Raw genomic sequence first — 26,468 nt, forward strand, 5'->3', positions numbered from 1 at the left:
GATAGAACCAAGATTAAGATCTGTACCCCATAGAAAAGATTTCCCAGACATAGTTAATTTATGATGGTAACTCCAGGGTTCTTTGTACGTTAGTAATTTGGTTATTATATGAGTTCATGACATCACATACCCAAAACCTGTAAAAATATTGTACAAGTTCCTTAAGGTTTGGCTGGGGAAATCCCCAGACTGTACTATAAAAGACATCCCTTCTCCCTTTGCTGTTACATCTGCAGGCTGGGAAGATGAAGCACACACTGGTGGCTGTGCTTTTCCTCATGCAGGGCATGAGTGCTCTGGGTGGGACAACAGCAGCAGCAGGAGTGGTAAGACGGGGGTCTCATAACCTGATCCTTGGTGCCTTCTTGTTTTCTCACATAGTTTAGATTGCTGAAAATTCTTTTAAGGTTACTGGAAAATTATTAGATAAATGTTGAGGTCTTTGCCTGGTGAAAGTTTAAAGTATTTCTCCATCCTCCCCCCAGCTAATGTATAGGAGCTGGGTAATAAATGTAAAAGTGAGGCACAGGTTTAAAGTCAGAGTCAAATTCTGCCTTTGGTTAGATGAGTGCAACTCCCAGTGAGGATCTGAGTGGATATTAAATGCTCTGTGTAGCTTCTAATTAATTAGCAAGGGCTTATAGCAGGAACAGATCTTTGATGTGGAAGGAATTGGGAGGTGGGAGCTTTCCCAGTTACATGACTGCTGTCATACTCTGTGACTGGGCACATGAAAGCCATATTGGTTGGTTATTGTTGGGTGTTCTCCCTCTTCCCTAAAAAACTGTACCTGGTTGGGAAGAGAGAAATTCAAAGCAGACCAAATCAGTCAGAAAACCCCCCACAATAACCCCCAACCAAAAGGTACATCAAATTCAGTGGGCAAGGATAAAACTTTTTTCAGGCAAAAAATTATATTAGTGAAAGATAGTTTTGATTTTGTACTGTCTTTTTTTTTTTTTTTTTTTTTCTCTCCAAATTTAAAACAGGGCTTCAGTTTTCAGAGAAAGAGTTTGTGAATATCTTAAGAACTTTTTCAATGAAGCAAAGCATTTTGGTTTTGTTTGACCAAAAATGACTGCCTTTTTGATATTTATTAGTTAAAATTTGAGAAAAAAAACCCATTTTGGTTCCTGATAATCCTTTCTAATTTATCTGGTTTATTCACCAATCAGAAAATTGCTGTGTGCTCCTAGTTACATTTTTTTAAGTTTGGGAGTGTTGTGGATGCAGGCAGTGAAGTTAGCACCTCTTGGGAAGGTGCTTTTATCTGCTCAAGGAGTGAAAAGTTGCAAAATTCAAGATGGAGGTGTTATAATATATGTTGATAAGCTGAGGATAGAAAGCTTAATAGGGGAGAAAGTCCTCCTTACTCTGCTTAGTTTTAAGCTAGTCCTCAGTTTGTGCAATTTGCACAATTTGTGACACTCTGCCCTTACACAGTTAATTGCTACCAGCTGCCCATCATATTCAGTGTAATTGTATGAGCACACAAGTGCCTGTTCAAGAGGGTTTATTTGACAAATTGTCCCACAAATCTTGTTTATACTGTGCCACTTAATAGATCTGCCCTTTGCCAGCCATTTGGATTTCCCCACCATCCCCAGGCTCAGCAACAGGGTTCCAGCTGGGATTTGGGAAATGCAGAAAGGCCTAGCAGTGAGTGTCCTGTTGCAGGGGAAGCCCATTTGATGCTCCGTCTGTTACACCATTTGACATTGAGGGTGTCTTGCTCCAATTCCCAGCTGGACAGAGGTTTTGGTGAGACCCACAGTGTGCTACATCATAGGAATGCATCCTGTTCTTCACACTGTCTGGGGCCATGATACCCCCAGTATGGTGCCAGGGTGGCAGATGCTGTCCTTGCTGTGCAGGAGGGCAGGTGTTAGTCACAGATGAAAGATGAAGTTAAATATTCTTATTGCATAAAAGGGTCCTGAGATGGATCTGGCTGTATCCTTTTCAGGGTGGTGTCTTCTCCCAGTGCTCCCTCTCCACGGTGGGATGCTGTCACCTTCATGGTGCAACTAGCAGAGTGGGACATGTTTGCCAGACATCACAGCTTCCGGAGCCTGGGTGTGAAAGGGGCAGTGAGTTTTCTGCTTAGAGGCTGGGGCATGAGCTGGGTGGTGAGGAGGGGACATTCCTGCTGGGAGGACAGTATTCTCTGGATTTAGGGCAGAGGGGCATGGCACTGTCCTTTTAGACTGCCATGCAATCTACCATAGCTGTCTGTCACATCCTCAGCTCACACCTTCTGGACAGGCTGAGCGTCGCCTGCCTTGCTCTGGTCACGCACAGACTTTCCTCAGGAAGAGGTGTCTGTGAAGTGACATTGTGCCCAGGGAAACTGTTGCCTCAGCAGCAGATCAGAAATTTTACAGTTGCTCAGGATAGCTCCCATAATAAAATCAAAGTGCTTTGGAGCTGCAGGATGGGGGCTGACTGGTGTGGAAGGGATGGTGCCAATATGAAGGAAATCACACTAAAGAATCTTTCCTTTGCTTTTCAGACTGCTCATCTCAGTACGATGCTTCCATATCTGACCCAGCCTAGGGATATGAATGGCGAATCGCGCAGTTCCCCAGAGGTATAACCATTACTATTCTTCAGTATAGTCCAGAAAAGACCAAATTTGGGAATTTGTGTCCTTTTCTTTAAATGCTACTCAGTCACTTAGTGACTTAACTCTGACACATGTAAAGCAGTTGGGCTGCCTGGAAAAAGTGTTTTTGTGTTGTGTATCCAGTACTTTAGGAAGTAGTGAATCTCCAAAATCATCACTACTGTGGCATTCAATACTTTAAGTCAGATACAAAACTTTGGCATTAGCCTTGTAGCTACTGAACTGGACCACAGACACGAAACAAATGAGTTCCTGGGGATTTAATGCCAATCTGGCAAACAGTTTGGGGATTACAATCTCCCTGAGGAAGACTTCCACGTAAACTAGAACAGGGCCTTGAAAGTATCTTCTGGAGTGCCCACTTTTAATTGCTGAGTGTGAGAAATCTTGATTCTCCCTCTTCCACCTAGTTAAAATATTATCAGCTATTTGGTGATAGAGGGACCTGAGTCTTACTTCTGTGCCTCCTGGTACAGTGCTTAAGTCCATGATCTGCAGATTTTGGAGTTTGGTTTCTTTCCCTCTTTGTATCAGTGATTATTTAATAACATGTTCACTTTGGAGCAGATTCAATGTGCCACACTCGCTCTGTATGTTCCTGCAAATTGTTGTCAAAACCAGAGTTGATCCAAAGCACAGGTTCAGGCTCACAGCAGATATTTTGTATGTCTGGGCAAGCCCAGTGTGGCATATGGTGTGAAGGGACCTGTTCTGAGACAGAGTTGAGTCTCTGGCTCAAGTAGAGCATTTAGAAAGTTAAATGGAGTTAGGGCTATCTTTCAGAGTCTGATTAACAGGGCCCAAACTCTATCCATCTCCTTGTCCATCTGAGGTGGCACCTTCTGTCCCTGCTGTGGCCCTGCTGTGTGCTTTCTGTTGATCCCATTATTTTTCTTAGGATGAGCAAATAGCTGATTTGGAGCTGAGAATGTCATGAGGCTACAGAGACAAATTTCCTGATTTTCAGAAAATTGAGTAACCGCTCACTCTTACTCCCTTTGTTAATTTGAAGGGATGTGGAAAAGGAACATTTCTCATAGCTTCAAATATGTATATGTAACAGCTTAATTTTGCAGAGTGAAATGTTGCTGTCAAGTCCTTGCTGTAGGCTAGGACAGTTTGCTCTCTTTTAAGCGTTCTGTATAAATTATTAAACTTTAAAAACCATGCAACTCCATCAAAAGTAGCAGTCTATCTCATCTATTTTTCTACAGGATGACAGAAGACATTTTTTTTACATGGTTGTCATTTGGCTGGTATTATATTTTAATTGAAGAACTTATTGACCCAAGGGGCTTTTAACTAAACAATGCTTCTTGGTCTTGTCAACATCATGATCCCTATGTTTGTAATGTCAGTGGAAGAATGGAAGCAGTTCTGTCTGCCCAGGCTGCTTCCACTCTTTTGGGGAAACTGTTGGCTTCAGTATAAGCTGCACTTACCACAGTGAAGCTCTGCCTTCATCTCAAAACTCCCTCCTAATTAAAATGTTAAAATATAATGATTGTTTTTCACAGAGAGGTTAAAAGCATCTGTTTGAGGTTTTTGGGGAGATATCTGAACACATTTATGAATGGTATTTTTTAGCACATGAAATAGGGTAAGTCTAGAAAACTGATTGGTATGGTACAATCAAGACTGTAGTTTACAGCAGGGTGTATAATGCATACAAAGTTATAGCATATAAACATATAGCATATAAATGTATGGCTATTGCTATACAATGTATAGCATACTCTCTTGTATATATGTACTCATATTTGTGTTATGCACAGAAGGAACAGAACAGAATGCCTTCCACACAAAAAGTAGCATGCTAATGTGCAAGAGTCTCAAAGAAGCTCCCATATACTCACTAAGCCACATTTATTGCTTCTTTTGGTCTCTTCCATCTGTTCCTTTTTTTATTGCTGAGCAACTTGCTTGCCATCCCAACCATGCCAATGCACTGAGGACTCAGAGGTGTAGAAATACCTAAGTGACTTAGGAACTAATTTTTCCTAATAATTTACATACTGATAGCCATATCTTCAAAAATACTTAGAAACTTAGACACAATGTGTTCTCAGTGGGATTTTCAGAAGTGCTTTGGTAACCTGCCTGGCAGAGAAATCAATGGAAGTTGTGTGCTGGGACATTCTGGAATGCCATGAGATACTTCTCTGCTTCTTTTCATGTTAAAAGTCTTCAGCAGTCTGAGTGAAGTTTTAAGGCCCATGGTGCTTGAATAACACAGGTAAAACTACTTTCCACACTTTCTTTCAAAATGAGATGCATGCAGTTTGTTGTGACTGCAGTAAAGAGGGTGCCAGAAGTGTGAACTGGGATCATTCCTGCTTGCTGCTCTTTTCTTTCTGGGCTCATATGTCAAGACAACTTTGCTGTTGGTCATCACTGTGTGTCCTCAGCTGGTTTTGCAGTAAGGACATTAGTTGAAACCACTGTGAAAAAGCAAGGGAAGAAGTGCTGAAATGTCAGCTCTCAGGACATAATTTTGTTGTTTGGTTTTTTACTTTTAAGAGGGAAAGGAAAAGAGAAAACACATGAATAACACTGGGATTTCTGCAAGGCAGGAGAAGAGATTATAGAAAGAAATGTTTAAAAAGCAAGTCTGTAGCTTTAAAATATGCGGCTGCATTGAAGTGTGTGCCAGAATATTTTAAAGTAACATCAAATATCTTTATTAATAAGTTCGTGATAGGTTTATGAATTGGAAACATTTTGTGTACAAACAAAAAAGAGCTGTTCTGAACACACTCAGTATTCAGCCTGGTGTTTATAGACTACAGTGTGCCTTGGCTGTAAATTATGGCAAGATCAGGAGGTGCCAGCCCTGACCTTTCTGTCCCTCATGTGCATAGCTCGGTGATGATGCTGTGAGCATGCAGACAAATGGGACAAGGCAATTCATGGGCAAGAGCTTTGCCAACTATCCACAAGGATGGATGGGTGAGCTGTGATGTGTGGGTGTTATGAGCAATATTTTGTAGCAAAATAAGAATCTCTACCCTAGGCCAAACCTGCATATTTAATTCATCACCTTTCAGTGGTGTATAATTAAATGAATTTCTGTTTGCTGTGGCTGGCTGCAAATCTTCAAATGAAAGATTTTTCTTTTTAAAACGTTCCCTGTTACTAGTTCTATTTCAGTGCTTTCCTCTCTATGGATGTAAATGACTAAATGATTTGTCCAATTTAGATGAGCAGAATAGTAGCTGTAAAACCTAACTTACTATGTTATTATTTTCCTGCTGTTTCCTGCTTTTCTATCTGCTGGCAAAGTTATTTCCTTATCTTAGGAACATTGTCCACAAGATTGGGAAAGTAAGGACTATTATATGTCTCCATTTTTCCAATGGTAAAATCTTTAAAGCAATATTTAACTATTTTTAGACAGATTTGTAAGGATGAGTCATAAAAATTGCTAGATATTTTGAGTTCCTTGGAAGAAAAAGGTGAAGGATGACTAGTAACGAAATGGATGATCTCAAATAATCACCAGCTGATGACTGGCACAACCCATACTATTGCCAGACATTATTAGATACTGGTTCTAGAGAAGAATGTTAATGCTCTTTTTCTTACCAATTTGTTTTTGCAGCTCTTTGCCAATGTGTCCGGCTCTGTGAATGAGGAGGGAACTTGTCAGTGCTCTGTGTACCTGCCAGATACCACCTTTCCAGTGCAGAAGGTTGAGCAATTGGAAATCATAAGCGCAACACTCACGCAGAAGTTTGAGGCAGAGCTTTCTAAAGTAAGGTGTTCTCTTGTCTTAAAAATAACAGTTGTATCTTTTCTGAAGAATGGTTGCCTATGAAAAAGTACAGCAGTCAGCATTTTTCTGTGGTGTGTCTTTCAAACAATGGGAAAGAGGGCTCTGTAAGAACAAGGAAAAAGGTGATTAAATCTCTAATCTTTGACACTGTAACATGTCATGTACATTTGAATATTCTCAAGTCTTTTTTCTAGGCCTTTTCAGCCAGAGATATATATTTTGGAAGAATGATTATGCTTTTCCTCTTTTGGCTCAGTTTTATTAGGTTGTGATTGCTACATGATGCTATAGGAAACCAAGCCTCCCGCTCTTTCATGTGTTATTATTTGTATCAAGCCAGCCAGATTGTGAGAAGGCAGTGAAGGGAAACAGGGGAAAGGTCACCACATCCCAGAGTGAAGAAGTAGGTGAATAATTGCCCCTTCACTGCTTCTGCTCTCACAGGGAAAAATAAATAAATGAAAAAAAAATCTTTCTTGTCAACATCTGAAGCTGTGGCAGTGAGACTGCTGAATTATGCATTTCTGTTGAAGACAAACACACACTGCTTTGGCTGCTTGTTGCATGAATTGAGATCCATTTTTTGAGGAGTTTGGGCAAACATACACATGCTGAAGTGCACTGGGTGAAGCTGCCTGTGAAGACAGGAATCTGCCTTTGACTTTTTATGGTGGATAAATATTCAGGATTCAGATTGGGTGTCCAGCAGAAAGTGTTTTCTTTGGAAACCAAGCATCTTGAGAAATGAAGTGTCCTTGAATTAATCAGCAGAAAAGGCAAAGCATTAAATTATAAATTCTAATCATAAATATTCATAACCCTCCTCTGGTATAATCAAGAACAGATAAGAAGTTGTGCATAAAACCCACAACAACACGTGTAGGATCCTGTGGTAAGACCTTTCAGTTCAAATAGTTTGTTTTGAAAGAGCTGCAGCTAACAGTGAAACACATCCAGCTGTCAGCAGCACATGAAGGACAAACTGACATAAGTCTTGCTGCCTCTAGGCACAGGAGTTACCTGATCCCTTGGAGCATGGAAGTGCAGCTCAGGGTTAATAAGCCATGAAAATCACTGAGATTTCAGGCCCCCATACTGTTCCCACTGTGGTCAGTGCCAGCATTTGAAAGTAACTGTGCAGGGACAGGGTGAGAGGCATGATTCCCAGACAAATATTGCCATGATTCCAAAAGGTGGTTGTGTACCACCTTTCCCAGTTTCTTGCACTGGTGTAACCTGTCTCTTTCTGGTATTTTCCTCAGAATGGTGCATGTTCCGTTTAGGTCAGTGCCAGTCAGATATGGGAGCATCTCAAGTGCTATTTGACCTCTCCAATGAATTCAGACATCTTGCTCATATAAAGACACAGGTTACTACTATAGACACCTAAAATTAGGTGTCCAGATTAGTACCTGAATCTCACCTCTAAATTCAGGGCAAGCTGAGTCCCCACCCTAGAGTTCAATGTCTAGGTTGCCAGCTGGTGTCAGCTGCTGCGGCTGTTGTCACCCTTTTGTGCCCAGCAGTGTACCACAGTGTAGACACTGACCTTGACTTGCAAATCCCGTTGTAGACAGTGAAAATTCTTGACCTAACTCAGGCTTCACTGAATTTCATCCTGTCGAGACCAATCAGCCAAGCAGTGTTACAATGCATCTAGTTGAAGTGTGACATATACTTTGGCGTGATATGACACTTTAGGTCAGAAATTGAAATGAACAGATTGAATTTTGGTGTAAATTGATGTGTGTGAGATTTTTCAGTTATAATGTTCTTTTTTTTTTTTTTTTTTTTTTTTTGTAGAAGGAAGAGAGGTTTTGAGCATTACCCTATAGATATCTCAAGTTAAATATTCTAAGATCCTATCATGCATAAATCTCCATGCTCTAAAATTGTTTACCTTTCCAATTGTTGAAAAAATGCTTCTTATGCAATCTTGTATATAATTTCAGTCATGATAATACTCACAGAGACCAGGAAATAATGAAAAGGAAGAAACTCAAGCTTTCAATATTGATTATTATTAGAAATGATGCTGAGCAAATGCCCAGGGAATTGCATGCAGATGTAACCTAGTCTCAACACAGAAGTGGGAATTTCTACTGAATGCTTCCTTTTTTGACTCTGAGAATCCAAGCGTTTGTTGCTCTTCTAAAACACCCTTTGAAGCTCATGGGAACATTTCCTGGATAAGAGCTGCAGGATTGGACCCTCTTAAGGATGCTTTCCATGTGCTAAAATCCCAGATAAACAATCTGATTGAATCATTAACCTTTTGCCTGATTGTTGGCTAATTCAAAAAGCAAGGGGGTCCTTTTATAGAATCAGCAGGCAAGGAAGCTTGCAGATAAAGAGATGCTCTCATGTGCCAAGTGAGTACAAACTGTAGGCTGAAAATACCAGACTAATTTTTCCTCTGTCACGTCAACCTTTGCCAGCATAATTATGATTACAGAGGAAAATTAACCTTTTAAAGCAAAGTGGGAATTGACTGTTCCTCTCAATAGGAAAAGGGAGAAGACAATTCCATAACAGGGGAGAATCAGCACATGATCATAAGGAGAGAAAGTGCTTTTCAGAACAGTGCTCACAATGGCCACAACATTCTCCTTAACAGAAACAGGAGCAAAAAAACCCCTGCTTTTCAAAACAGGTTAAGCTGCAATGGAATTCTTCTCCATCTCAGAAAGCAGACTGCCAGACTTGCTCCTTGTGGAACTGTAGAGGTCAAGTCTGCTGAAAGCCAGTGTCCTGGGCTGAGATATTTTAGAAAGTTGCTGGGTTTGTGATTTCTTTCTTATCTTCCCTCTTTCCTCCCACATTTTTTCTTTTGCATCTTTATCTTGCACCTTTGTTCCCCCTTCTGTACCCTCCAAATAAATGTCTGCTTGCATGCTGCAAAAACAGTTTTGATAAATACCAGTTGCAGGTAAATGACACACTAAATGAGCATTGCAGATTTTTCTTGCCCTTTTTCATTAAACGAAGGTGAAAATGCTTGGAATGAAGAAAAACTGAAACTGAAGGTGTTTTTCCTTACATATGCCTCACATGGTTCCATTTTCTTCCCATAAAGGGCTAATCCCGGCCCCATGCACTCATCATGCCCTACTTCAGGCTTTTATGACAAATGCAGCAGCAATCAGTGCTAGTTATTGGTCTGTATCCCTAAAAATAGGATGTGCACAGAATTTCTGTGCCAGCCTGTCAAGAGACTCCAGACAGTCCCTAGCAGGTAGATGCAGTAGAAGAGCAGGGATTACAAGCTGCTTAAATCTATCTGCCAATCAACAGAGCAAGGTCGTGTTCTTTTTTCTACTGATATTTCTAACTCACAGAAGCAGATCTCCTAAAGCAGATCTGAGCAGGTGGGAATCTCCACACAGAGCATTGCAATGCTTAACATATGTGCTGGATTTATCTGCAGAAGCAGTATATACCTGTTAGTGCAGCACTGCTGAGAAAATTTTATTTGTCCAATAATTCGCCAGGGGAGCTATTAGCTTAAGTTCCCTGCGACGCTGGTGTGGCTGTGCAGAGCACTGCAGAGTGATGGTGCTAGCTCAGGCTCAGCTATACTCTGCTGGATGGTGGTGACATGTCCTTAAATGACCTAGATGGTTGACTGAGTGAAAATCCTCTGATATGGGAGGAGAACTTCAGGTCTGCATTCTGCAGTCATGGCTGAAATAACTATCTGTGCCTTGTTCCAGCCCTCAGCATTTTGTCCAGGCTCTGAAAACCCTGGAGAAAACTTCAAATTCACAGGCTTCTCACTAATGAGTAGCCATCACTAATTCTAGCAGCCTGTTTATTTCAGTGGTTTGCAGATTTGGTCACTATTGCATTATTATTACCAATAATACTGAGAGAAAGGTTATTAATTATTACCAGTATTACCATGAGAAAGGTTATTAACACCTGGATAGATTTCCAGATACCTCTGTGATAGACATAGCTTCACATAGCAGTGCAATTTTGCTCAGAAATGGATTTACGTCGTACTTCTCAGGCTGTAGTAATGTTCCTTCCTTTTTTTGTTGTTGAACAAACTCTAGCACACAGTTTAAACATTCACCTTTGAATAATTTTTCCAGATGAATTTGTTTTGAAGTTCTATTTCAATGCCAAACTGATTTTGGTGATCAGTGAAAGTATGTGGTCCAATTATCTCTGACTTTTCCAAAAGGATTGGTTCCTCCTGCTATTCCCTACCAGATCATGGTGGCACCAGGGCAAGTACAGTAATTTCACGAATACAAGCCGCACCAATTTGACCAAAATTTTGGTGGAAACCCGGAAGTGCGGCTAATATTCCGGGGCGGCTAATCTATTAACAAAATTCTAAAAGCTGCCAACACGGAAGTGAGAGCCCGCGGCAGCCCCAAGCCAAGCTGGAGCCCGGCCGGCCCCGGCAGAGGTGGGAAAGCCTGGCAGAGGCGGGGCCAGCAGTGCGGGGGGCGGGCGGCAGAGCCTGGGCCAGCAGGGCGGGGCAGGGAGGGCGGCAGAGCCTGAGCCAGCATGGCGGGGGAGCCCGGGAGAAGTGGGGCTAGCAGTGCAGGGGAGCATGGCAGAAGCAGGAAGGCCGGCGGGTGGGGCTGCCTGGCAGTGGGGGAAGCCCAGCAGAATCGGGGCCAGCAGTGTGGGGGAGCCCGGCGGTGCGGGGGCCTGCAGTGCCGGCCAGGGCGAGGAAACGCGGCGGCGGTGCAGACGGGAGGGGGCGGCCGGCGAGCCTGGTGGCGGCGGTGGCAGCCCTGCCGGCGGGGCAAGCGAAAGCGCCACCGCTCGCGAAAGCGCCGCTCGGCGAGCGAAAGCGCCGCCGCTCGCGAAAGCGCCGCGGGGCGGGGCGGGCGCGGCGCTCGCGAGGCGCGGCGCTCGGCGAGCGAAAGCGGCAGCGGGGCGAGCGAAAGCGGCAGCGGGGCGGGCGGCGAGCCCGGCGGCGGCAGCCCCGCCAGCCGGGCGAGCGAACGCGGCAGCGGGGCGGTGCTGACGGGAAAGGGGGGCCAGCGAGCCCGGCGGCGGCGGCAGCACCACCCGGCCAGCCCCGCCGAGCCGTGGCGCTGAGCTGGGCCACCCGGCCCCGTCGGCAACCATGAGCGGGCCGAGCCTTCCTGGCCCCGCCCCGAGCCAGTAAAGCCCGCTATGCCGCGATCCTGTTACTAATTGGCCAATTTGTGAAAGCTGCGCACGGATTCTCGCGACGAACGAAAGTGCGGCTAATATTCGGGGTGCGGCTTATCTATTGACAAAGACAGCAACATTGTCGAGGCACCGGGGGTGCGGCTTATAATCCGTGCGGCTTGTATTCGTGAAACTACTGTAATCCCAGCTGTCAGTGTTGCTAGCCAGTTACAAGGAACTAGGTCTAAGTCTTTTAGGCTGTTATTTTTTGATTCTTAATTGTATAAATTGAATTGTGTAACTTTTGATTCTTAATTCAATAACTTGAAGTTATCCTGGCTTGATCTGGGAGATCTAGAGCATCCAGTGCTGTGAGCCAGGGTGCTTCTGCTACAGCTTGTGAAACATCACAGTTTTGAGCAGCTTGAAATCTGGCTGCACACATTTAGAATAGAAGATCTGTTACAAACTCAGATTTAAATACATGGAACTGTGCATCCTGGTTTTGGTGTATACTATGTATGTCCATGCAAGGATTATTTTGTAGTGGTTTAAGAGTTATAGTGTAGTTGTGCCATTATTGATAATTATACTTCTGAACAGAGGATCTACTCTTATGCTTCTCCTCCTTATCACTAAATAATTTATGATCTTAAAGGATCCTCTTCATAGATTTCCATGCCATGATCTCCCATACACCCTCTTTGGTACTTTGGGAGTCAATCAAGACTGAAAGGAATCATTTGATAAATGTGGGTTTTCTTCTGGGTTCCTGTCTCAAGGGCTGCTGCCAGAGCAGAAGAAGAGGAAGTACATGGTCTTCACACCATGGCAGGTGTCAGAGACAATGGTAAAAAAGTACTAACTTTTATTTAATGTTAAGATAATGCAAGAATGCTTGAGAAGATGTAGGCTGAGTCTTTCAGCTGAAGAAATAATATTAATGGAAATTACAGTGCAGTAGATAGAGGCACAAATACCATCTGAGGGTATAAATAAAAATTACTAGTGCAACAAACTATTTATATTTATTCTTACTTATCTTTTGTGCTATAATGATATATGAAGCATATGGGAGAGAAATTATGCCCCTTTACCAAAGCATTAAATTTCAAGGAACTAACATTTCTAAGGGAAGTCCCAAATCCATATAATATTCTTAACATTCTGCTTCACAATGCTTGTACTGTGACCTTTACCTCAGCAGATATATGTGTGAAAATATATTTATCTGGACAACTATTTAATGGTTCAAAGACTGAAAAGGCTGCTTTATCATTTACTCCAGCTAACACCATATATTTAACACTTTCATTTAAACCAGATTTGATTTTTAACACTGTGTTTAAATATTTCCTCCCTGCCCAAAGACAAGCATCAAATCAGTTCTGCCAATGTTTGACACAATTCAAATGTACACAGGGTAAAGTCCTATTTGGATTCAGAGTTAATAGGAAATGAAGTTGAAAAACTTGGGAATACTTTATTGCATTCTGCAGGCTTCTCTGGTTGCTTTTGAAAGATAATACACTGCAGATTTCCTAATAAAATTTTCACCAATGTAAGTTCTTGGCATACTGAGGATAAAATTAGCTCACAAAGACAATATTGGCAATGAACTAAGAAAATGGAAGACTGTGAGTAAAATTCTGCCTTCGGTTATCCTCAGGCATTCCTGAGGGGATTTTGTGAAACTGCCAACAATAAATGAGGGTTAAATTTCATATTTTTTAATATATGTGATGAGAATTACATTTATGCAGTTTATGTGAAGAATATATATGGCAAGTATGTGGAAACTATGCATTGGGTACTCAGAAATATGAAAAGGATGTCAAACAGGCTTATCTTATTTGCCAGCCTGGACTTGAATATTTATCTCTTTTTTCTTTCTTTCAGGTCAAGGAGTACTCACAAAAAATTGAACTGTATCAGCAGCAAATCCTCAATCTAACCATCAGAGTGCAGCAAGTGGAGTCGGGTGGTGTATCTTACACGGAACTGGACTTCCAGTTACTGAAAGTGGAAATCAATGACCTAGAGAGACTGGTCACTCAGCTGAAACCCAGCCTTATTGGAAGCAGTGCCATCGTTGAGCAAATATATTTGGAGGTATTGCCAAGGTCTTAATTAGCCACAGAGGGTTCAAATACACAGATAGTCTATTCCCTCTTTAGTGTTTAGGTTGAGGAAATGCAGTCTGTCTCTACGGCGGCTAGTGAAATTATTTTAGCATTTCATCAGCATAAATTAAAAGAAAGCTTGACCTTAAATGTATTAATCTTATTTCTTGATACAGAACACAGAAAAGTAAAGAAACCCCAAAGCAAATGGAGTCCACTCTAGTTTTGCCAAATATCTGCCTGAAAGTTAAAAGTTTTGCATAGTATTAAACACACATGCTGATCAAATTATTATAATAAATATTAATTTACGGACCCCCATGCTTGAAAGCCTCTGTGCTTTAATTTAGATAATTAAAAAATTAGCTGCTGGTTGCTAAGGCAGTGGCCCAATCAATATGAAATCAAGAAGTGGGAAAGACTATCACCTTCCTAGCAGACTATAAATCACATTTTCAAAATTGTAGTTAATCACTCACCTAGAGAGAATAATTACTTAAGATGGAAAGTGAAATCTCATTTGCTCCATTGCCCACCAGATCATCAAGCAGGTGGTTAAAATCACTATTTATCTTTGCAAATAAAATTTGCAGATACTTTTGTAAGGCTGGAATAAGCACTTTTTATGTTTAACTGCTAGTACTTGCCTAAGACTTACTGAATATTTTTACACTATGAGTAAAATAGCACTATTTTTGCATACTGTTATACAACTTAGTCTTAAAGCATATGCTTGTGGTTACATACTCAGCTGGAAATGTCAAGCTGAGGCTACAAGGGTAAGGCCTGTTTCTTAGAACCTTTTTCTGCAGCGTCCGCTGTGATCAGCCCTGCCTGCAAATATCTGTTAAATGATGTTGACATTAAACTTGCTGTCTTTTTTCCCCCTCTAGATCACTAATCTGACTATACTGGTAAATGAGCTAGAGTCACTGGACAAAAACAATGTCCTTGCAATTCGTCGACAAATTGTGGCTCTGCAGAATCGATTGAAAGAATGTGAAGAGAATGCAACCAAAACTACACCACCCCCTTACTTCCCACCAGGTAAGCATTTCTGTGGGATAACACAGAAGAGATAATAAAATACATGATTAGAACAGTAAATGCAGAGACTTCCCTTTGTTAATATTAAATACAATTTTAATAATACTCCTTAGCTCTTGAAAAATTGAGCAGACAGCTCCTAATGTTTCATCAGTGGTTCAAAAGGAAAATGAAGGCAGTAATCAAAGTCTTATAAACACAGTAGCTGTTTTCAGCTAGAAGAAGTTGCAGTCTTCCTCTTACCTGCAGTGTGAAAAGTGAATCTCTATCCTTCTTCTCTTATATTTTTTTTCCGTCCAGAACAATGACCTGTGGGAAATGAAGTTTTTGTACTAACTAGCTTTGATTTTCAGTAGTTCCTGTGAAAGTGACCTGTGTTCATGGCAATATTGCTCTAATGCTGCTTGTAAAATGTATGAGCAACTGTTGATGTCCTAAAGCTGTTGAGATGCAAGCTCCAGAAGGGAACTTCGCATGAAGATTACTTTTGCTTCACAGTCAAAACATGCTTCCAAAATGGGTGGTCAAGGGACCTGGGGAAAATTTCTGGTCTCAGGAAGATAAGGGGGAGCTGTATTACTGACTCCAATGGAACTAAGGTTTTGTAGTTTTCTTAACTAGGAAAGGTTATATTCTGGGGCCTGGATCTGTGGCTTCCAGAGTGCAGTTCATATGATGGTGTTAAGAGTTACGGGGTATGTGGTAATTAGTTTGTAACTGAAAGAACTTTTGTCTTGACATTGTGTTCAGTTTGAAAAATCACATTGTGAGTGAATCATAGCCTGAGAAATTTTGAGAGTTAGGTATGATATACTGGAGCAAAACATTTAGGAAACACTAGATTAGACATGCTAGGTCAGGAATCCCAGTTTTTAGTCGACAGGAGGATTTCTAAAACCATGTTGTTCCCCTGAGTGTTTTATACACAGGGGGTTCCTTTAGCCAGAGTATTGTAAGAGCAAAAGTGCTGTGCTGTATACAATACCCAGGGGAAGAGTCTTGCTTTTTCACATAAGCTGGTTACCAATCAGCTAGAGGAGCCCATAATAAAGGAGGAGCTGTGTCCTGCTTTCAAGGAGCTTGAATTTGCACCTACCAGCATTTACCTCTCATCACCTTGAAGTCAGCTAATTCAAGCATCTCATTGGAAAGGTGAGAGACAGAAATACAAGCTCCCCTTAGGGTGAGCAGTCCCTCCTTAGGGCTTCATGGTGGTGCAAGCAGGTGCTGTGTTTCTCTGACGGCGTGCATGAGTAACACCTTGTCTGGGAATCAGACAGCAGAGAAATCTGAAACAAAAAGCTGCAGTAAAAAATCTCAAGGCCTTTCTCTGCTCCTTAAGGAAGGGCTTAAAATGTTTCAATGAAAAAACTCCACAATGTTTTAGAAATACTTGAAGGACATCTCACTGATTTATTGAGAGTGATGGTGTGCGGAAAGAAACAATCTCGTTCTCTTTAAGCCTACAGCAAGCTTTTGTTTTGGTGAAAAAGTACTGAGCTCTGGAACAAGAATACTGTGTCCTTCCATGAGTGGTGGAGGAGAGGGTTGCTTTTATCATCTGGGTGGTGGGCTGGTGTCTGCGGGACATAGCAGCTTTCACCAAATAGGAAAGGGGAAACTATACTTGGAGTGCAGCTCCACGTAGGGATAGGCAAGTCTAGAGAAGGATGGTAGCTCTGGGATGGCTAAATGAAACTGCATGGAATTGTGACTGTAATAGACTTATTCAGCCTTGTTTCTCAGGGCAGGTAGGGAGATGGATAGACTTTATTTGGTCCCAAAATGGCATTGCTTTGGCATTGCCTTATTCCTGACTGGTCAGACAGTTCAGGCACCTTTGCATATGCAACAGAAAAGAATGAAGGAGGTCCAAATTCTACCTGGTATGACAACTTCCAGAGAGTTACCAGCACTGACATCAGCTGAGGACAGCCTCTGATGTCTGTGAGTTTTTCTGTCCAGAGTTAGGAACCTGGGAGAGGCTGGAGGATCCTTGTGAGTGTATTATCACATGGCCTCCTTTAGGGTGAGTGTGGTCTCTGAGGATGGCACAAAGGACTGGCAGAGAAACTGTTGTAGGCTGGCAAGTTTTTTTCGTGTTGGAAGATGCTAGCTCTACAGATAACCCAGGTGTTGTGTAGGCTCAGATCTCTGCTGATCCACACAGGACTAGCATATTGTGACTTTGTGTGACTGGTGGGGAGCAGCTATCATCTGTGCAGAGGACTTCATAGAGCAACTACACGTCTTGCAGACTGTATCTGAAAACAGTTAGAAGCAGTAAGATATTTTTGCTTGGGAAGATGGAGTAAGTATGTGAGAGAGATGCATCTGGAGGTGCTGCATGGACATTCACAGTTAAGCCTCTGGAGCTTTCTAGCACCCATTTGTGTGTTTGAATACAATTTCTATATGTTTTCTTTGTGAGCTTGAATGCCTTGAATTCCTGCCAAACCTCTTGGCCTTGCCCCGATTTCAGTTCATATTATATTTATAATGTTTGTATTTAACTGACTCTTTGTCCTGTTTTCAGATTGCTTTTTCTTTCCCCCTTCATCCTCTCTCCTGCATATTTTGGATAGGCAGCACGAACTAGAGAGAGCTTGGCTAATCCCCAAGCTGTCGAAGATCATGAGTCTAAATGCAAGTTTAATTAAAGCTTCTTGCTTCACACTGCTATAGTATGCAGCCCCTCTGACTCTGTCCCCCAAGGCTTTTGCTGCTGTATTTCTCCAAGTGAGCAGGCCTGTTCTCAAATAACATAGCAGAAAGAAATCACTGTTTTCCATCTGCCTTACCCTCTGAGTGGGGAGGTGTGTGTCTGAGTGTCTGATATATAGGCAGTCATCCCCATCATTGTCGCTGGCTTTCCTATCTGCAGTGGTTCATGGCATCTCTCTCCTCACCACTCCAGTGGGAAAAAAATTTTATCCATTAATTTTTCTTTGGGCTAATCTCATGTGGCTGCATTTGGGTAGGTATAGAGAGAAAAGACTCTAGGGTGGTCTTTTCAGGACTCTGCTGCAGATTCTGTGTTAGACCTTACTGAAATAATCTGAGAGAGGAAGTGAAGTGAGTCAGATGAAATTCAACGGCAAAATGGAAAGAAAGGAAAAAAGAAGCAGTTTTGTTTTTTATTCCTGGATTTCATACACTCAGAAATTAAGGATTTCAAGCTACTCGTGAGTAGGTCTCAGCAGGAGGAATACCTGGAGTAGCCCAATGCTGAAACTCAGGCAATCCTATTGGAGTCTTATAGTGATTTCACTCTTAGCTTATATTTTACCTCCTATGGACCCTAGCCATCTGTGTTTTTTGAATATTTTGGATTGTGTTTTGAACTGAAAGCATCCATTCACAAAGAGAGAGATATGCCTAGAGGCACTTGAAAAGAACTGGCCAGTTGTCTCCCCAGGACTCCCTGAACTGCCCTGGAAACACATGCATTTATTCAGTGGCATTGGAGGGAGCTGAGTTGAAGGACCTTAGCTGTTTAGTTGCCTTCAGGCATGTCAGATGAAATCTGACCCTCCCTCCAGCTCATCCCCTGTTAGATGTAGCCAACATGGGTCTTTTATGCAGCTGCAAGCCTTTTTCTGTCCCCCATGATACTGGTGGAAGACTGGAGTGTCTTTGTGAGTCTTCCTGTGTCAATGAGACGGTAGAAGCCAGGATGAGCCTTTCTTGTAGAGCTGTGTCTTTGGTATCTCAGCCCTTGGCTGCATAGGCCAAGGGTGGTCCCTTCTCTTCTGCAATCAGATGCAGCTGCTTGGTGGGAGGAGGCTGCTGGAGTGTTTTCTTGTATTGGAGTAAGTAGCTGATGTGCTCTGCCAGTGCTTCAGAGTGAAGTGGGTAAAGCAGACCCAGCAGCATGTGCCTCATGCTCAGTTCTGCAGCCTGTTAGCCAAGCAAGTCAGGCACCCTTCAGCCCTGACAATTAAGTGTCAGCTCTTTCTCTGCTGAATCAGAAGGATTAATATCTAATTGAGCTGAGATCCTGGTTCTTTATTTGGGGACAAGTATGTGTGTATGTACCTGTGCTAGTCCTTCCCTTCCCTGCTACATAAGCATGAGACAAAGGAAGGCAGAAATACCAGGACTCATTTATCTGTGGCCCAAAACAATGGAGGAAGGAGCTAAAAACTTGAAAGTTTGAATAATGCATATGGATTTATTTCAAGTACCTTCTAATATTTACAAAATTACATGACACTTTGTTTCCTTTGTGCATTTTTTCCCACAAGACCTAGACAGGGAGGCAAGTTTAGATTAAATAAACAACAACGAATTCTTCTGAACCTGTGTGAAAGACAGATCACCCCTGACTACCACAGAGGATTTTTGCCAAAAAAAAAAAATAATTATGGGAGAATTTTCAAGGAAATAAAAATCAAGCATATACTCTATGGAAACCTCAGACAATTTTTGATGTCATTAAAACGGAACACACTTCTAACTTTATTTTAATAATTCATCGTTTCATAAATAAAAACCAAACAAGTGTTCAGCAGAGAGATCTCTTTAAGGGAAGAAATAATAATTTATTATTTCTTTTGTGAAAAAAGGTCTCTCAGCTGAACACACGTTTGTTTTTTATTTATGAAACAATGTATAAATTATTAAAATAAATCTGGAACTGTGTTCTGCTTAATGACATGAAAAATTATTTGAGGTCGCATATAGATGAGCTTAGCAGTGCTTCACTACCTGCAAGCTTTGGTGCTACATTTTTTTAAACAAATGAAGAGTTTAGAGCATTTAATAACCATTTAATTCTGAGATAAGTTTATTGTGATTTAAGCACAGTAATATATTCAATATGTCACCAGCTTTAAAGAAGTTCTCATGCCGGAGGTAACAATACATAATAGAGCTATGAGAAAAACACAGTTCAAATTGATTTATGAAGTTGGCAGGCTGCAAGCCATTTTGCACTGGCTGCTGTAGCTTTCTTCCTTTGCTTGAGCTGAGGTGTAAGCACCTCCAAATGCTGGTAGCTGTGCCAAGTGCTGAGGCCACGTTACTGGAAGTGCTACATGCCATTTCCAGAGATACAGCCTGGCCAGCCATACAGCAGTGCCTGCCTTGTGTGCTATATTTGGAAATGAGGTTTCTGCTCCAGGGCCTCATCCTCTGTAAAGCACTTAAGTGCATGCTTAAATGCTCATCTGCTCTGAGCCAGGAATGCTGATTTGAATGGATTCTTGGTGGCACGAAGGAAAGCAGCATTCAACCAGGGTCATGCCATGTTTCAGCTGCAAGAAACCCGGGACACAAAACTGTCTGGGGGGGGAGATGGGAGTGTTTACAAATTGTGCCACCTTCTCTGCCGTCTGATGGAGACTCAATGATGAAGAGCTGCTCCCATGCGCAATACTGACCCCAAGGAAGTTGCCAAAATGCCCTGGGGACATAGGGATTTATCTCATTGTAGTGATTTATATTTAATATAAAACTGCTCCCCACCTTTCTCACAGATGTTGAGAGGAGGCTGCAGGTGAATCACATGTCCCTCAGGTCACAGTCACTAGTAAAAGTCAGTACAAAACTGTGAGGAGTGAAGGTGTTATGTAGTAGAAGCAGAGAAATAGAACATTTTGAGAAAGGGGGAGACATGCAGAGCTTCACTGCCCAAATTGACTTTACACATTGGCACAAATATCAGTACTTGGACACTACTAACATTCAGGACACAGATTTTCTAATCCCACAGGTAGAGCACCTTTCTCCCGGGCAAAGCAGATCAGAAAAAATTTCTCTGCTTTTGCAACTGTGCATTTTTTTTTACCAATTATCTTGTTTCCCAGTCTTTTTCTAAGTAGAATACTTTAGATTGGTCTGCCTCCAATTTTTCTTCTTTCTGTGAGATGGACTGCATAGCCTTTGAGAGCAAAATGTCGCCTAGACTTTTTCTGTCCATGGTTTCAGGAGTTTCCAATTCATCTTCATAAGTATTGTCTGGCCATGCTTAGGGATGGTCAGCTTTGAGGGCAAACGATAAAACCTTTCTCTGTTATTCCTCTATCTTCTTTGTGCTAAGACAGAGGTTATTTATATGCCAGACATCCCTTCATATGACTGAGCTTATGAGCCACTCTTGTCATAGAAGCTGCAACAAATCGTGACATGGTTCCCACTCAAAGTATTAAAACCTCAAAAGATAGTCTTGACTTTCATCAGCACCATAGCTGTCAGTGCACCGAGTTACTGTTTTGAGGGAGGTATTATTAACACCAAAATTTGTGGCCATTTATTTATTCACTAATTGATGTGTGAGACCTGGGTCTATTCATGTTATATATACTCCATCTTCAATAAGGAAGACTATCTAGTGGCTAGAACACCCTGGTGAGCTGGGAAACATTGGAGTACCACTAAGCTTCTGAGCTGGTGCCAACCACTTGATATCCCTGTCTCTGTTACCTCAGGTGAAGATAACCTTACAGAGAAAAATCTGGGACACTTTTGTGGCAGTAATAAAAAAACTAATGTTAACATTTGGAAAAGTGCATGCTGGTTTTTGCCAGTAGCAGCTTCACACTCATCTGAAGCCCTGGGATGTTTCTGAGTGGAGTTTTTTTTCCTACCAGTGACTTATGATATTGAGAATTTATCAGGAAACACTAATTGAGCATGAGTAAAATGAAACTGTTTTTTGTATTTAAGTTATTTTTTCCATGATCCTGAAAATGTTTTTGCAGTTGATATGTGTAAAACAGAGCTGTTCTGGTTCAGCTTGAAGTCATATTTTCTTTAGAGTTGCCCCACATGAAAAGTCAGAGTAATATCAGTCTACATTTCCTGGGCTATGATTGTTACTGTCTGCAGATTTCTTTGAGGGCCTGAGGTAGAAGGCACCATGTGGCTGTGACACACAGTTGTAAAGCTGTGATTTTGACAGCAGAATGCTAATCTGAAATATGACTCTGGAATTACTGCTGCTGCTGCTCCTTTCTTCCCCTCCACAGTGAAATACACAGAAATCAGATGCTCCTCATTCTTTTTTTTTCCTCTCACCTTCCATGCTTTCAATTCCACTGAGGTAGAAAATAACCTGAAATGCTTCTGAAATTGTATTTTCCAAGGGATTTCCTAATGCATCAGGCTGGCCTGCCTCAAATGGGTAGAAACAGAAATCCGTCCCTTGTATGAACAGCACAGCGAGCACTTACTTTCTGTGAATTAATCCCCCACCTTCCTTTTCAAATAATTGTAATAATATGTGTTCTTTTTATTTCTGACTTTTTAAGTCAGCTTGGAACACTGAGTGCCATCCAGTTGCTGAATTTGGCCCAAAATTATCCTTTTACACACAAAACTGTGCATTTATGTCTGTGCTTGGCCACAAAGCTATTCTCTACTAAACACAGTCTAGAGGCTACAATCTGCAAAACATCTCTGCTAGTAATGACATTTGGAAAACCTGTTTGTTTTGGTTTTTTCCTCTTTATTTACAGGTACCTGTGTTCACCGTGGACTGATGAATGTTAGCCAGCCTTATGTTGCCAAGCTGAACTGGAGAGGATTTTCCTACAAGTATGGATCCTGGGGTAGAGATTACTATCCCTCTAATCCAGAGAAGGAAGTCTATTGGGTTGCACCATTGAACACTGATGGGAGATACTTGGAATACTTCAGAATTTATAACTCCTTTGATGATTTGCTGCTGTTTAAGCACACATATGAATGGAGAGTAACATATGGGGAAGGAAGTGGTGCTGCCCTTTATAAAAATCATTTGTACTATCATAGTTATGGTTCGAGATATTTGGTGAAGCACGATATAAAAACAAACAGAGAGGTTTTAAGGAAGGAGCTTCCAGGTGCTGCTGTTGGTAACCGCTTCTCTTATGCAGGTGTAGCATGGCAGGACATAGATTTTGCCGTGGATGAAAGTGGGTTATGGGTAATATATTCAACTGAAAATAATGTGGGCAACATTGTGATTAGCAAGCTCAATGAGACCACACTTGATGTGCTAAATACTTGGCAGACGAGACAGTACAAGCCATCTGTTTCCAATGCTTTCATATTATGTGGTGTTCTTTATGCCACAAGGCCATTGAACACTAAGAAAGAGGAGATCTTCTACATGTATGACACGAGGACTGGTGAAGAAGGTAGAATTAGTATCATTATGGATAAAAAGTTAGATATAATCCAGAGTATTGATTATAGCCCCACAGATCAGAAACTGTATGTTTACAGTGATGGTTACCTTGTAAGATATGATGTGACTTTTCAACCTTAATACCTCAGGAACATAGGCATGTGATAAAACTGGCAGCAGCCAATATGAGAGTTCCAAGGGATCTTTAGACAATGCTATTGCCAGTTCAGAGTTCATCTGGTCTGATGTACTGTATGTGGGGGTGTCATACAGAACTTACACTCTTTAAAAGAATTGCCTGCTCTGACCACTAATATTGCTGGCAGCAGTTGGCACTATGGGGTATTTTAAGTTTTGCTTGGTGTTTATTGGTGCTCAGTGCTTTACAATTGTCCTGTCTCTGAGGGTAGATTTAGTGCATCGATTTAGTGCTTTTTGTTTGCAGAAATAGCTGGGCACAGACTATCTGGTGACTGAGTAGCTAATTACCCACTGATTTGCATTTGTCAGAGTAACACAGGCAAGGCACTCAGAAACAGAATGTATTTCCACTGATCTTCATCAGAGTGAAACGAAGCCTCAGAGAAATTAGTTCAAGGATTAAAATAGATTAGGAGGAAGACTTATTCAGAAGGCAGTAATCCATTTGTTAGTTGGAAGCAGTAGTATCTGGCTCAAGACTTCAGGAACGAGGCTAAAAATCATTGCTGTGTAAGTCCTACCACAGGAAGAGAAGAGAAGAGAAGGCATTGTGGAAGGGACAGGGCTCACTGTCCTTGACAGCAGTGATGCAGTGGCCCCTGGCCCCCAACTACAGCTGCCTCCAAGCAGTTCAACACTCTCCCAAGCTGCCACACTACCAGGCTGACTTAATGGAGTGCTTGGGGGAGCAAAACTGGTAGTATGGTTTTAATCTATTTTCCCTTCTGTCCTGCTCTGCTTCCCTTATTAATTCTGTGTCTAAACATGACCCTGTGAATAGTCTTACTACAGTCTAGATATAGGCTCCATTTTCCAGCCAGTGCAGTGCAAAGAACAGGTTTTCCTTTTCTTTATGCTCTTCTAAGTTTACGTAAATCCTCCCATTGACTTTATTGGCCACGAGTAGCTCTTGGTGCATATGATACATTGCCATAGAATAATAGATGTGTTATTTGATGTACCTCTTTTCAAAATTTTTGCCATTCTGTAATTAGATTCCTAAGAGCCTTGTTAATCTAGGCTCTGGTTTGTTCACTGGGTAATTCTGTCTTACAGCAAGGTAAAAGGTCATGTGGAAAGCATGAGTCTGGTCAAACTAGTTGAATATATGATAGGGTTATAATTTTTTAAAATAGGTATTGTGTGATAGTTTCTGAATATGTGTGCTGTAACAATGTCTTATTTCATCATGTCAGAAAGCAAGTTAATACACTGAAATTCAGAGCTTGGAATTGACAAAGAAAGCAGTTCATGTGGTTAATTTTCTTCTGCTACATATGCAACCATGTCTGTGTCTTCTGATAATCAAAATCAACAGATATGCAAATGATTGCTTTTGTTTTAATAAAAAAATAATTTCAAAGAATCTCAGCTGTTTTATAGAGCCATTTAATTGTGACAAGTAGGTAACTTCTGGGATGCAACAGGAACCCTGGGCACCAAATATTTGAAACAGGATCACTGCACTCACTTGGACTGTGTGTGCTTAAGTAGGAACGACACAAAGGTGTGAATCCGTATGTCAACAAGTACGGAAAGGGAGCTTTATTTCCCTGCATGGAAATACGTTAGCTAGTTAGGGCAACACTTCTTCACCAAGCTGAGATGTTACTCAAGATATTGGAGGCAGATGAACTGATAACATGTTTTGAATCCAGGTGCTGCCACTTATTAGGTATCAGCATCTGTTTCTTGGAAACCCGTGAAATGAATTTGAAAGCCATGGAGGCGTTGGTGCAGTAATCAGATCAGGCAGTACATGTAGGGCTGCTATGTGAATAATCTGCAGTAGACCAAATAAGGATTTGGCTGAGAAAGGACGAAGAAAATACTGCAAAAAATATTTTTTTTTCCCTCTTCATCTATGTGTGTGTCAAGGAAGGTGAATAGCTCTCCACTTATTATGGAATCAGCATGGGCCTTAAGGCTCCTCAGCTTGCCACCTTTTAGGGAGGGAGTTGATGTTAGCATGCAAGTAGTAGATTCTGGTGAGTTGTGGTTCTCAACTCCTTCCCTTCAACGTCTTTAATGTTTCAATGCCTTTCAGCTGGTGAAGTGTAGATTTAGGTTTGGTATTAGGAAGAAATTCTTTATGAGACACCGGCACAAGTTGCCCAGAGAAACTGTGGATGCCCCATCCTCAGAAGTGTTCAAGGCCAGGTTGGATGGGGTTTTGAGCAACCTGGTCAAGTGGAAGGTGTCCCCTGTCCATGGCAGGGAGCTTGGAACCAGGAGATCTTTAAGGTCCTCTCCAACCCAAACCATTCTATGATTCTATTGTTCTATGATTCCTGGGGACAACTTTCTCCCCTTTGGAAACCACATTCAGCCTGGACTGGAGGCTTCCATGGTGAGCTGGAAGCTGGATGCTCTGGCTGCCCACCATGTTCAATTGCAGTGTGGCCCAGACCCTGTGGGCCTTGGCACCAGCCTGCAGCTGTGACCACGGAGGGGGAAAATCCTGACAGCAAGCATCTCTTCAGGATGTCACTCAATGTCACTGCAGAGTAGAAAAAGCACAACCGGGTTGGCCCTTGGTGGTTCAGTACCAGAAAGAAAGCAGAAGTTTAAGATATCTTGTGTAGAGGGGCTGGGTCAGGATGTTTTGGTGCTGGAAAGGCTGAGCTTGTCCTTTGATTTTTGTCCTGTGCTAATATTTCTCAGGTGGCAGGCACCAGGGTGCAGTGGAGATCACCCATGGGTCTGTCAGGGCAGGCCAGGCAACCAGGGACCATCCCACTGCCCCTGCCAGGATCAGGGCATCTGGGGGGCACTGGGCACCCCTCTGGGGACAGTCCAAGGCTAGGCAGGGCAGGGCTGTGAGGAGCTGGATGTGGCATCACTGCCTGGAGGCTGATGGCCCTGGGGACGGACATGGGATCCTGGGCAGGACTGGGGGAGCCACAGTGGGTGGGCATGGTGGGAAGTGAGGCACATCAGTGTCCCTGGGGCACTGGCAGTGCTTCTGTTAATAAGAGGCTTTGCATACTTGTAAAAGGATCACTGTCCTTTTAAAAGCAGAAAAAATAAAAGCACACAATGGTTTTATTTCAGCTCTTAGCCTATCGACTTGGCATTTCCCTGTGGAGGTTTTGGGGTATTTAAACAATACTGAATGTAAATAGTTCCTGCCACAGAAGTAGGTGGAGAGGACATCTGTCTGCATGGTGACACAGGGAACTGCAGAGCAGGGACTTAGAGGCAATTTCGCTGATGAGTGGTTTCCACACCACCTGTCTCAAGACACCTAAGGTGGGAGGCTCAGCTCTGATCCATGCAACCGTGGCATGGAGGGAGAGGGGGATCTTCTGCAGAGGAGCACTTCAAGAAGTGGGAGTAATACATCCCTTCTCTTCTTCTCTTAGACTTGTCCTTTCAGGCCTTGGCTGAAGGTGGCTCAGTAGAGCTGGCTGTTAATATTAAAGTGTGTTCTTGAGCTGACCATGGCACGCAGCCTTGGGC

General features: G+C 42.2%; 1 protein-coding gene across 1 annotated transcript; it reads left to right on the plus strand.

Moving 5' to 3' along the window:
• The first annotated feature begins 245 nt into the window (after positions 1–245).
• Positions 246–22,946, plus strand: OLFM4 (olfactomedin 4). Its single transcript, XM_033053501.1, has 6 exons — positions 246–326; positions 2,513–2,590; positions 6,228–6,380; positions 13,422–13,634; positions 14,539–14,692; positions 22,153–22,946. The coding sequence occupies exons 1-6, from the start codon at positions 246–248 to the stop codon at positions 22,944–22,946; spliced, it is 1,473 nt and encodes a 490-aa protein (XP_032909392.1).
• Positions 22,947–26,468: the final 3,522 nt, after the last annotated feature.

This window comes from Catharus ustulatus, chromosome 2, assembly GCF_009819885.2.
Source record: "Catharus ustulatus isolate bCatUst1 chromosome 2, bCatUst1.pri.v2, whole genome shotgun sequence".
NCBI classification, from domain to species: domain Eukaryota; kingdom Metazoa; phylum Chordata; class Aves; order Passeriformes; family Turdidae; genus Catharus; species Catharus ustulatus.

Excerpts from the sequence above, each read along its gene's own strand:
- OLFM4 (XM_033053501.1), top strand. The coding sequence starts at position 246 with ATGAAGCACACACTGGTGGCTGTGCTTTTCCTCATGCAGGGCATGAGT. Across the intron at positions 6,381-13,421 it reads TTGAGGCAGAGCTTTCTAAA|GTCAAGGAGTACTCACAAAA; the intron begins GTAAGGTGTTCT and ends TCTTTCTTTCAG. Across the intron at positions 14,693-22,152 it reads ACCCCCTTACTTCCCACCAG|GTACCTGTGTTCACCGTGGA; the intron begins GTAAGCATTTCT and ends CTTTATTTACAG.